The 13564-nt window shown below is 43.9% G+C and overlaps 1 protein-coding gene across 2 annotated transcripts in view; it reads right to left on the bottom strand.

Annotated features, from left to right (window-relative positions):
* Positions 1-12893, bottom strand: part of PPP2CA (protein phosphatase 2 catalytic subunit alpha) — a 71684-nt gene extending 58791 nt beyond the window's left edge. For both annotated transcript variants that reach the window (XM_063723964.1, XM_063723963.1), the window contains exon 1: positions 10603-12893. In XM_063723964.1, coding sequence (XP_063580034.1) covers positions 10603-10704 — 102 coding nt within the window. In that variant the 5' untranslated portion in view covers positions 10705-12893. The remainder of the gene's footprint in view (positions 1-10602) is intronic.
* Between the last annotated feature and the right edge of the window lie 671 nt (positions 12894-13564).

Consider the following 13564-nt stretch of genomic DNA (forward strand, 5'->3'; position numbering starts at 1 on the left):
TGCTGTAGCATGATCACAGCTCATTGCAGTCTAAATCTCCTGGACCCAAGCAATCCTCTTGCCTCAGCCTCACAGAGTAGCTGGAACCACAGGTGTGCCACCACACCCAGCTAATTCATTTTTAAAAATTATTTGTAGGGCTGGGTGCAGTGGTTCACGCCTGTAATCCCAGCACTTTGGGAGGCCGAGGCAGGTGGATCACTTGAGGTCAGGAGTTCGAGACCAGCCTGGCCAAAGTGGTGAAACTCCATCTCTACCAAAACAAAATACAAAAATATTCTGGGCATGGTAGCCCTCGCCTGTGGTCCCAGCGACTCAGGAGGCTGAGGCAGGAGAATCGCTTGAACCCAGGAGGTGGAGGTTGCAGTGTGCCAAGATCATGCCACTGCACTCCAGCCTGGGTGACAGAGCAAAACTCCATCTCAAAAAATAAAAATAAAAATAAAAGAGTAAAAATTTCGTGGTAGAGACGGTCTCACTATGCTGCCTAGGCTGGTCTTGAACTCCTGGGCTCAAGATATCCTCCTGCCTTGGCCTCCCAATGTGCTGGGATTATAGGTGTAAGTCACCAGGCCTACCCTCTAATTCTTTAAAAGCCGGTCACCAATGTTTAATGTATACAGTAACTCCTAAGCAGACTCTCACTCCCTTCACCATTGAAAACAGATAACATTTCCTGAACAAATGCTATCTCAGAGAAAAGATGACACTGAGATAATAACCCTCATTCTTCAAGTCTTAGGACTTGGGTACTCCAACGAAATCAGATTATGCCATTCAACAGCAAGGCCACCTGACAGCAGCAAGTGGCTCTGATGGACAACAGAGTACTCTTGCCACTACACTCCAGGGAAAACACCCAAGCACTATTTTTAAGACAATTTCATCAGATGTCCAGCAAAATGTTTTCTTAGTCTCAAAAACAGTTAATCACGTAGCAGTACCAATTCTGGCACTAAAGTATACCAAGAAATAACTTGCTGCAAAATACCAGTTCCAATATTTGGGGTTAATATTCATTTTTGTTGTTAGCTACATGAAAGGGATCATGATGTAACTAAAAGCATTTTCCTAAAGGTATATTAAAAGTGGTTTTGGCTAGGCACGGTGGCTCATGCCTGTAATCCCAGCACTTTGGGAGGCCAGGGTGGGTGGATCGCTTGAGGTCAGGAGTTTGAGACCAGCCTGGGCAACATGGCGAAACACCCCCTCCCCTACTAAAAATACAAAAATTAGCTGGGCATGGTGGTGCATGCCTGTAATGCCAGCTACTCAGGAGGCTGAAGCTGGAGAATCACTTGAACCCAGGAAGCGGAGGTTGCAGTGGGCTGAGATCGTGCCACTGCATTCCAGCCTGGGCAACAGAGTGAGACTGCCTCAAAAAAAAAAAAAAAAAAAAAAGTGGTTTCCTTCAAAAGAAGGTAGTCAAACACAGAAGAACCCCAAGGTCTATACTGAGGAAGAAGTGTTTGGATTAATCACAGATCAATGATTTATACTTAACTAAAGAAACCTGTTTTTTGTTTTGCAGAAATAGTGGTCTCACTACATTGCCCAAGCTGGTCTCAAACTCCTAGTCTCGAGCAAGCTTCCAGCCTCCGCCTCCCAAAGCACCAGGATTATAGGTATGAGCCACCATGCTTAGACAGAAATCAAGTTTTTGTATCATCAATTCTGCCCTTGATGGAAAATGTCAATGCTGGCCTAACCTGTCTTCTCTGTAAAATCAAACTCAAAATCAGACACAAATAACCTCTTTACAATCTTAGTACTACTAACAGTACTATTTGAAAAAGGAATCTCCATTTTTGAAAGTAATTTTACTACTAAAAGTCTGATTATTGGCCGGGCCAGGTGGCTCACGCCTGTAATCCCAGCACTTTGGGAGGCCAAGGCAGGCAGATCACCTGAGATCAGGAGTTTGAGACCAGCCTGACCAATACGGAGCAACCCCATCTCTAATAATACAAAAATTAGCTGGGTGTGGTGGCACATGCCTGTAATCCCAGCTACCCAGGAGGCTGGGGCAAGAGAATCGCTTGAATCTGGGAGGTGGAGGTGGCGGTGAGGCAAGACCACGCCATTGCACTCCAGCCTGGGCAACAAGAGCGAAACTCCTTCTCAAAAAAAGAAAAAAAAAAGAAGTCTGATTATTAATTATAATGTTCATTGTAACTCGAGTTCAAGTAAATTTAACATTTCACATCCTTACCATATAGTTGGACAGTTCTACTAATATAAAGACATAGAAGAAACACTGGAAAAACGCAATTAATTTTTGAATTTTATTTTTCAGTTTAAGAACTGAAATCATTTGAAAACTCTTAATAAGTAAAATTACTAAATTCACAGGCAAAAAAAATTTTTTCAATATCCCAAGAGAATTTCATTTTGTCTCATACTGTTTTTATGTCAAGATGAACGGTTGGTTTGATATGTCATTTTGATAACTGTGCAAAAAAATCCGAGGTTTGTGATAAGTTACCGTGCAGGGCTAGAGTTTGAGGCGTGGGGTGATACATGATGTAGAACATATTACTAGCCCTGGAAGCAAATGAGTTTTGAGTTAATTTCCTTCAACTATCAAACCATTCTTCATACTAATCATGTGTTGCTTAATCACAGGGATACATCAAATTATTTAGTTGTGTGAACATCACAGAGTGGTCTTACACAAATCTAGATAGTATAGACTACTACGAACCTAAGCTATTGGATAGCCTATTGCTCCTAGGCTACAAACTTGTACAGCATTTACTGTACTGAATGCTGTAGGCAACTGTTAACATAAATGTTAAGTATTTGTATAACTAAACATAAACAATACAAAGTGTTACACTATGACATTACAAGGTCACCAGGTGATAGGAATTTTTCAGCTCCATTATAATTTCATAGGACCACCATCACATGCGGTCCACCACTGACCAAAATGTCATTATGCAGTGCATGGCTACTTGTCTTTCATTAACCACACTGAACAGATACCACTAATACTTCATGAAACATTTCAATCTTCTTTGATTAAAATCAGTATGGTTATATTTTAAAAGTTTAACCCTCCAGGTAATATTCTAGTAACTAGTATTTTCTGTTTGGCTCTAAGGGCTTAGGACCTAAATAAAAGAAAAATGTTGGGAATGAGGGATAATTCTAAAAGTGTAATAAAAGAAAATATAAAATTTGTGAGTTTTCCCATCTGTTTCTGCAATATCATCACCTTTGCCTCTGACCAAAAGGAAAGATCCTTAAAGCCCTATGTCTCATATGCACAACAGACTAAACTCAATCTTTACCAACTAATCTACATATGTGAATGAATTAAACATTCCAATCATTCCTGCATAGAAAAAGAAGTTTTAATCTACTACACAACTGAGAAATGTTGCTATATATGTAGTTATTAAAAAAGTGTCACAATAATACATTATGAACAAGATTCAACCACTCTGGGTCTCAGTTTCCTCCCTCATCTGTATAAGATGAATTAGTCTAGATGGTTGGTTGTTTTTTTATTTTATTTTTTTTCTTTTGAGATGGAGTCTTGCTGTCGCTCAGGCTGGAGTGCAGGGCACGATCTCGGCTCACTGCAACCTCCGCTTCCTGGGTTCAAGCAATTCTCCTGCCTCAACCTCCCGAGCAGCTGGGACTACAGGCGCCCCCCATCATGCCCAGCTAAATTTTTTGTATTTTTAGTAGAGACGGGGTTTCACCGTGTTAGCCAGGATGGGTTCCATCTCCTGACCTTGTGATCCACCCGCCTCAGCCTCCAAAAGTGCTGGGATTACAGGCGTGAGCCACTGCGCCCCGCCAGCCTAGATGGTCTTTAAGGTTGATTCCATTACTAGAATTCTACCCCATCCTAAAGTATGTCTTAAGCCTATTTTATTAAGTAAAGCCAGCCAAAAGAAATAGTGGGCATTATTGCTCATTTACAGATGAGCGGCAGAAAAATAAGTTACTTGATCACCACTGGCACAAGCATTCTAAAACATTCCCTATCTAGAATTAACTATAAAGTCAATCTCCTGACTAATCCAAAACTGTGCTATTAATTAGAGCAAAACCAAACTAAGAAATACTTATACACGAGAATAAGGTAGTGCTTTTCAGACAAAGCTCAATAGTGACAATAATGCATACAATGAGGGTTTATTAAATACTGGTTCCAAAATCCAATGTACACTGTCACACGATAGCATCACTGACACTCCATAACCTCTGTGAACTACACCTGGCATGCCTTTGGCCAGGTAAACACATGCTACTGCTTGTTCCCCATTCTACTCCTTGTCCCCATCTAGGACAAAGGTTCACAACCTTCTTCCAGCCCCAACACCAGCAGGGTAAAAATCCCCATCTGTAGTAGCAACTAAATTACTAAACTAAGGCAGAAGTGGCAACACAGGGTGCAAGAGGGACTGGCCAACTGGTCACATTTAGTTTAAAAAATACCCAGATTCAGATATACACATATCTGTGTCACTGCCTTGTTCATCCATTCTAAACCACAATCCACAACAGACCAATAAACAGGCAATAATACTGCACTGCGAAGAAATTAAGCAGTTAGCTGGGCACAGTGGCTCACACCTGTAATCCCAGCACTTTGGGAGGCTGAGGCGGGCGGATCACTTGAGGTCAGCAGTTCAAGACCAGCCTGGCAAACATGATGAAACCCCGTCTCTACTAAAAATAAAAAAAATTAGCTAGGCATGGCGGCACATGCCTGTAATCCCAGCTACTCAGGAGGCTGAGGCAGGAGAACCGCTTGAACCTGGGAGACGAAGGTTGCAGTGAGCCGAGATCACACAACTGTACTCTGGCCTGGGCAACAGAGCGAGGCCCCGTCTCAAAAAAAAAAAAAGCAGTTAATCTCAGGTTGTTCTTTACCATTCTTTCAAACCCCACCTCTCAGCCATTTACTGACAATAGATACCTCTGCCTTCTTCAGCCTGGTCTACCACTTCTGCCCCAGAAGCCAAAAGAAAATCTATTTAAAACAAAAACAGGCCAGGTGCCAGTGGCTCATGCCTGTAATTCCAGCACTTTGGGAGGCTGAGATGGGTGGATCACTTGACGTAAGGAGTTCAAGACCAGCCTGGCCAACATGGTGAAACCCTGTCTCTACTAAAAATACAAAAATTAGCTGGGTGTGGTGGCACACACCTATAATCCCAACTATTTGGGAGGCTGAGGCAGGAGCACTGCTTGAACTTGGGAGGCACAGGGTGCAGTGAGCCGAGATCACGCCACCGCACTCCAGCCTGGGCAACCGTGAGACTCTATCTCAAAAAAAAAAAAAGCCCACAAAAACAAAAATCTTCATCCTTCATGGTTCTCATCCAATTCAGATCTGCTTGTGTATGAGTGGAGGTTGACAGCTTTCTCAGGCTAGGATGATAATGAAGTAAGACAAATGGGTCAAAGTAGAAAGAGTCAATAGTGTCTCCCTGTTAGATATAACTTTGCCCCTCTCCTCAGTACCCTGATAAAAGACCCCACCAAACCCAGTCTCTTAGTTTTCCTAACTTACCCCTTCCAAACTAAGCAAAGGCTATCTCACAGGTAACTCTGACAAACCTGACTTACCATGAGATAGGGAACATATTTGCTGTCATAAAACAGGGCCACACCAGACTGGTAATACAAATGTTATCCCACATATTCCTAAAGGGTCGTTCATTCTTTCTACAGTACATGAGCTTCAACTTAGCCTTATTGCCAATTTTCTGAAAACATACAATTCTGGCCCCAGTGGAGAACGTAGGGAGGGTTGGGGAACGTGTGTTTCTGAATAGCGGGAATGTTCACCTTTTCTGTTTCCTCATGAAGTCAACTCCAAACTAACTGCATTACAGCTTCCTGCCTAGGAGACCATGAAACAAATACACACATGCATGACATCTGACTGTGGAAGCTAAGAGGATGAAAAGAGGCTTTTTTGGGGCAGGGGGGGCGGGGGGGAATGGGGTCTCCCTCTGTCGCCCAGGCTGGAGTGCAGTGGCACAATCTTGGCTCACTGCAACCTCCGCCTCCTGGGTTCAAGCAATTCTCCTGCCTCAGCCTCCCCAGTACCTGAGACTACAGGTGTGTGCCACCACGCCCGGCTAATTTTTTGTATTTTTAAGTAGAGACGGGGTTTCACCATGTTAGCCAGAATTGGTTTTGGTCTCCTGACCTCGTGATCCGCCTGCCGTGGCCTCCCAAAGTGCTGGGATTACAGGCGTGTGAGCCACCTTGCCCTGCTGAAAAGAGGCATTTTATAAGTTGCAATGAACAATATAAAAAGTCAGTTATACTTTATTAGAATACTTTAGAGCTCAGTCTCTGGATCATGATTTATACTGAGAATACAAGGGAAATTATCTAGGGTTTTCATCTCACCAATCTTATTTGAGGGGCAAATGTTGTCAGCTACATCCAAAACTGAATAATAATTACTCTTTCCAGGACAAAGTGGGACAACAGTATGTAACATGAATAGGAAGCTTTCAAGCAATGAAAATAAAAATAATGTTTTGGCCAGGCGCACTGGCTCAAGCCTGTAATCCCAGCACTTTGGGAGGCTGAGGCAGGTGGATAACTGAAGGTCAGGAGTTCGAGACTAGCCTGGCCAACGTGGTGAAATCCCATCTCTACTAAAAATACAAAACAGCTGGGCACGGTGGTGGGCACCTGTAATCCCAGCTACTAGGGAGGCTTACGCAGGAGAACTGCTTGAACCTGGGAGGTGGAGGTTGCAGTGAGCTGAGATTGCGCCACTGCACTCCAGACTGGGCAAAAGAGTAAGACCTTATCTCAAAAAAAAAAAAAAAAAAAAGTTTCATTTTACGAAAGTGTTAACTTCCCAATTTAGCTTGGCCCCAATTTACCTACATCTTTCACTATTAACACTACCTCTGAAAAGAGAAGGGGATCTGTGAAGCAATACCAGAACATTAGGCTTAGAATCCACAAGCCTTGGCAATCTCGCTTTTAGCCCCTTTAGTCAAGTCACTTTACCTTTCTGAGTCTTTGGTTTGTATCTGTAACTGAGAACAATAACTATCTTATAAAAGTATGATAAAAATAATGTTCTGTAACATGCTTCCCCCACCTGCTTGTCCTCAATATTCAAATCACTTCTAGAGAAATGAGCCAAACAGCCTTTAAAATGAAATGTACACACATACTCACAGCAACATATTACCCACTTCATATAAGAATGTCATCTTGGTCAAATATTTTTCAGCTCATCTAATTAGAAGGAAGCAGTTTGTTTTTTCCATACTCACGTAACAAATGTTAAAACTAACATTTTAATGACTAATGACTGCACTTTATTTATAGTGCTTGCAGAGCAATGGAAAACAGCATACCTAGGTAAAGAACTTCTTGGAAAAAAAAAAATCTGGCTATCAAACAACGTTCTCCACATATTTGGTAAGCACAAAGCCAAGAATCATACCCAAGCTAAAACAAAGCTGAAGTCACATAATAAAAGATTGTTTACTGTAGTCAATGCAAAAGAAAGTTGATACTATTTACTCCTTTCAATCTGTAGATTGAAACATACCAGGCCAGTTATACTGATGTAATGCTGACTATAGAACTGAGCCTGAGACAAAACTGCACACCAAACTATTAAACTCAACAAATTATGATTCTCAAGATGACAAAGTATACTATACACTAACAACCTTGGCTTTTGTATAAATCTTAATCACATCTTAAAATTCTTTTTAGCTAGTCAGTAACATAAAAACCATGTTCACTCTTGTCTTTTATAAACGCATACTTAGATTATCTCAGTTCTGAACATGTAACACTGTTAATTGTTGATGGGATAACAAAATAATGGCCTCAGGATTTTTTAATAACAATGACCTCTTATGGTATACATCTATGTTTACTATTTAAATATTTCCCCTTCAAATCAGGCATTTAGGTGGGTAGAAGGAAGGCTTTTACATTATCATTCCTTCTTATGATTGGAGAAATCATCAACTATTAACAAGTATCTCTTTTCTCAAAAAATACTATTATTATACACTAATGAAAAAAATTAGCCCTCAAATTTTCAAAATTACTCTTTAGAAGGCAATCACACCAAAGAGCACATATGTAGCTTTCACCCAGAGATGCCAATGGCACACAAATATTAACAGTGAAAGACAGCTTTTGTTTTACTAGAAAGACTTGTACAAAAAATATCAGTTCATGGATTCTACATACCCAAAAAACTGTCTTCAAATTAATTTAGTTTGGAAGTTTAATATCATCCTGAAAGTTGAAATACTTACTTACCAGTTATAAACAGTATGAAGGTTGTATAATGATATCCACCAAAACGGATCCATTCCACGGAAACTTTTATATAACACCTACTCTCAAATATTATTTCCATCTTTTTTGGCACTCAGAACTAAAATTTGCGTAAGCAGCGCAACCAATGGAGATTCACCTCACTACATCTTCGTTTTACAAAGATGTGGAAAGCAGTAGTAGATGCATCAGCTTCACCCACCCCACTCTAGCATCCAGTATTATCTTATCTTCTACAACAGTTTCCAACACAAACCCTCTACTTCCATGCTCCATCTCCCACACCTTTTCATACCATGCTTTTCTTTCAAACTAGATTCATAGCTCCTCGATAATAAGCATACTTATTCTTCATTGCTTTTCATTTCCCTCAAAAGAGTATGCAATCTTAGATATTCAATAGATGTTCAATGTTAAACACACTACTAATTTAAAACGGAATTGACTGTATAATCTCAGAACACATTTTAGTTTATAGACAGGAAAACAAGGACCAAGTGAAGTGGCTGTCCCAAAGTCTGTCACAATTACTGAAGTAGGAGCAGAAGGAGGACTCATGTCCAAATCTAATTCGCAGTCCAGTCTTCCAGTTACATCATTACCTCTCTCCTTTCCACGTTTTCTTCAAAAGACTAGTCAACTGGCCAACTATTGACTTAAAAGTCTTTCATATAATGCACTGCATTCCAAAAATCGGTAAGATCATCAAGTATAATACCTAGAAATTAAGACCTGGCAATATACATTCATTTTTAAAGGCCAATTTTAGACTTTTAAAATAAATACCAATCTCATTTGATGTGAGAGGGTAAAGAAACAGGAGATTCAATACATCGCTACCATTAAAAGGCATCTCCAACAGATGATGTGCCACCTCATCCACTAGTAGTAGTTTTGTTCAGGCTTGGGAGAAACATCTAAATATGACTTACTTAAATTCCAATTGTTCACAACATGGTTTCTAAAAAAGCCTGTCTTGGAAACATATATGTCAAACTCATGAACCTAATTTTCACATCAAACCACAAACAAATCAGTATAATAGTTCTCCATTAATTCTTTTCACGAATACAAAATGCTAATATGATACTCCACTATTCTGTAATAAAGTGACATGCTGCAAAGTTAATTTTGAAAAGGGAAGTTAAAATGTTCACAGCAGAGATCAGCATTTTGTGTACTTTAGAAAACTGAGTTACAAGAATTTAAAAATACAACACACAGCTAATAGCTAAATTAGCTACCTGTTTCCCCAACCCCCAGGGGAAAACAAAACGGAATTAGCTAATATAAAGTTTAGTGTTATTAAGTGGACTACAACATTCTATTTTCAGTGTATGTGAGACATTATTTAAACACTAAGCACAATGTCTGGAATACAATCTCAGTCGACAGTTATTATCACTACTACTACTTGCAGCCACAAAATACTATCAAGTAACTTTTGCAACAAAGATACAAAATTTACCGCTTTTCCATTTTATGTTGTTCATTTAAAAAATAAACGGCAAAATGCCAAGTGTGTTAAGCTTAGAGAAGGCTTTGAGTCAGCATATAAATCATATTCAACCAACACTTGATTTCCAATCCAAAAGCTCCTTATGTAGTATGACTCACCAAATTCCCGATTTCTTCCAACTATGAAAAATAAGTTACACTCCTTCCTTATAGCTACCACCATGACCTTCGTAAAAATTAGGTTAAGAGAATAATTTTAAAATTCTTAAAGACACCCCTTCCCTTGATTTCTGGAGAAGATCGCTTGGTGAGTTTAATACAAACCACCAAGGGGTACTAAAGCTGTATGACCTTTAGGTATGTTCTGGGATATGGCCTAACAAGACTGCCTTTGGGGGATCCTCTGGGCAGCTCTGGACCTAACTAGGCCTGGGTACAAGCGGAAAGACTCTTACTCAGCCCACCGTAGAGGCCCAGGCTCCGTTCCCAAGCCGCAGAATCCAAGCCGGCTCACCCTCAAAACCGTTCCTGACGATGACCCACAGGGTCTCCGCTCCCCCTGCCACCTCGTCTGGGGCCAAGGCAGGGTGACTCAAAAGCCCAGGAGTCGGGTGAAAGGCGCCATTTTGGGCGGCGGTGGCGGCGGCAACCAATCCCTGCGCGGGAGGCAGGGGGCGCCGGGTCGTTCGGAAGCCGCCGCCGGCCGGGATGGGCGCCGGTCTCGGAGACTCGGGGCCCGGGCCGGCAGCCTCCGCCATGTTGCACCCTCCTCACGGCCGCCTTTTCCTCGGCGGGCTCGGCCCCGCGGCGGCTGTCCGCAGCCATACTACAGCTCACCTTCTCGCAGAGGCTCTTGACCTGGGACTCGGATAGCTGCTTGCACTCGTTCAGCTGCTCGATCCACTGGTCAAGCTCCTTGGTGAACACCTTCTCGTCCATGATGCCACCCGCCCCGGCCGGCTGCCGCTCCGCGCTGCTCCCGCGCCGCCGCCCGCACACGGGCCACACGCACACGCCGCCGCCGGTTCCTCGTGTACTTCTGGCGGCTGTTGAGGCTGGCGCTGGCCCGCTGGCTCTCACCGCAGTACTCGGCCGTCGGCCGCTGCGCCTCCTCCTCCGCTCGCTGAGGCTCCAGAGCTCGGCTCTCTGTAATGGCGGCCGCCGGGCGTGGTGACGTCACGCCCGGCGTCAGGAGGCGGCGGGGAGCAGAGGGGAAAAGGGCCGGGGAGCAAGCTGCGCAACTGCAGAGCCCTCCCGGGGCAGCCGCACGACCGGAGTCGGGGCGCAAACTGGGGTCAAAGCGCAGGCGCGACGTAGCCGGCTGGTAACTGAAGCGCCTTGACTTTTTGGGCGTGGCTCCCGGAGGGCGGGGTGGTGGGGGAAGGGGAGGATGGAGCTGGAACATGCGCAGTGCGCACAGCGGCGAACCGGACTAATCTCTTAGCACTATGTCAGGAGAGGCGAGGGCTTGGGCCGCGCGCAGGCGCAGACCGGATGGAAGCCGGAGCTATTGGCAGCCTGTGACTGGTTCCCCTGGGAAGGCCGCTCTGGTGATGAACTCAGCTCCTCACCTGGGGCCTGGCAGCCCGATCACGGAAACGAGAATTGCGACCCCGTGGCTCATCCGGGGTGCAGCGGCTCTGTAATCGTGTGGGTTTCTCTCGTCTTTGGGGGCAGGAACGGGCAGCGAGTGGCCGCTTGGATTAACCACCCCCACCTCTGGGCGCGGCTGGCACCTTGTAATTAGGTCACTCGTAGGTGGAGGAGCGTGTACCTACCGGGGGAGTGCCGCGCAGTGCACCTGACTTCCCCGACACACACCCGTCCCCGGACCTAGGTGTTTCGTCGGGCGCGATGAGCTTCCACGCGCTCCACGCCCCGCTCCTCGCCCGTGGTTGCTTTCCTCCAAGTTCGATTCTCTCTGGGAATGAGAGACCCTCAACCCCTGCGCGCCCTGTCCTACTTTCAAGAGGGGAAGCCCGGAGAAGATGGATGCACCTGTCCTGACCGCGTCTCGGTGGCGTGAGAAGCAGCTGTGATACGTGCTTAAAAGAGAGAGCTCGTATACCCTAGGATTGGACCGCTGTCTGGTTATGAATCGCTTTGGAGTTTGCGAAACGTTTTCACATTCTATTGTCCCTGCTTTTACATAAATATCTGGTTCCATAGAGCGCCAGCTATGTACCAGATCCGGAGGGGTCATCCAGACGGACCAGGGACCATGCCCTGGAGCTTGTATTCTCCCAACAGTACTGGCTGAAGATGGTTTGGGATAGGCAGAAGAGAGATCATAATGCCCCCAGGATTTGAGAGATGTAGAAGCTTTCCAAAGAACATTTACCATAAAGGGCAAGGCAAGAGCTGAACCTGATCGCCTGTCTTCCAGGAGCCCCACCCTCAGTATCAGGCAACCCTTCCACACCCAAGTGCTCAGCGATGCTTGGGAGGAGAGTGCTCACTCTGCGGCTCTCAGGGCATAATCCCCACCAACAGGCTGAAGAAGGCACTGGAGGCCCCATCAGCCAATAGCAGGACTGAAAATCCTCCTTTATCCAAGACAACCTGTTTGGCAAGGCCGACTGGCTTGGCCCCCCTAGGCTGGAAATTGCAATTCTGCTTTCCCTTCACACCTCCCATTAGTGTGCACAAAAGAAAGTACCTCAGATCTACTCTTCTAGAAGTCTTATCACATACTTAATTTACCAGACTGGGAAAAAGACCCTTTAGCCCAAATTCTGTCCCTGTTTTGCAGTTAACATCCCCAAACAATAGAAGGGTAAGAGTTAAGACCAAGTGGAATGAATAAGGAAAAAATCATCACTTAGTGCCCGTGATTATAAAGCCATACCCAGTGTGCTGTCTAATCTTATTCTTTACCATTGCCATGAACCTATGTGAGAACTTTCTGATGGGGCAAGAAGCAGACAGGCACTCAGAAAAGAGAAGGGACTTGCCCAAGATAGTGGTCAGGATTTAAAACTGCATACTCCCAAGTACAAAGTCTCAGCCATAGTCATGCAGTTGACCTTCCAAGGTCTGACATATGGAACAGAATCAACATTACTTCTCTTTGCCTAGATTCTCTCTCTCTCTCTTTTTTTTTTTTTTTTTTTTTTTTTCGAGCCGGAGTCTCACTCTGTTGCCCAGGCTGGAGTGCAGTGGTGCAATCTCGGTTCACTGCAAACTCTGCCTCCCAGGTTCAAGCAAATCTCCTGCCTCAGCCTCCCAAGTAGCTGGGATTACAGGCACCCGCCACCATGCCCGGGTAATTTTTGTATTTTTAGTAGAGATGGGTTTCAACATGTTGGCCAGGCTGGTCTCAAACTCCCCGACCTCAGGTGATCCGCCCGCTTCAGCCTCCCAAAGTGCTGGGATTACAGGCATGAGCCACCGCACCCGGCCTGCCTAGATTCTCTTACCTGGAAAGGGTGTGGTGATGTTATTTTGGTAGATAATGAAGTATTGAACACCTGCTATGTGCTAAAATTATGATGAGTTTTTCCAAAGTACTGTGAGCTCCTTGTTGGTAGCATTAATGTGGGTGTTATTTATTTTCTCTTGATGCAGATTACTTGGCTCACCACCATCACAAAATGGAGGGAAGATATAATAATTATATGTACTTAAAACATCCTGCCAAATAATTAAATGCCATGGCTTAACTTCTTAGGGAATGAATTCTAGGAAGCTCTTAGCATCAGACAGTGAAGTAAAGCATACATGATCATAAACAATACAGAAGTAAATTAATCAGGATATATTTTTCTTTAGAAGAAATTCAGAATGTTTGTGTATTCTG

The sequence above is a fragment of the Pongo abelii genome, chromosome 4, assembly GCF_028885655.2.
Source record: "Pongo abelii isolate AG06213 chromosome 4, NHGRI_mPonAbe1-v2.0_pri, whole genome shotgun sequence".
In the NCBI taxonomy this organism is placed as follows: Eukaryota; Metazoa; Chordata; class Mammalia; order Primates; family Hominidae; genus Pongo; species Pongo abelii.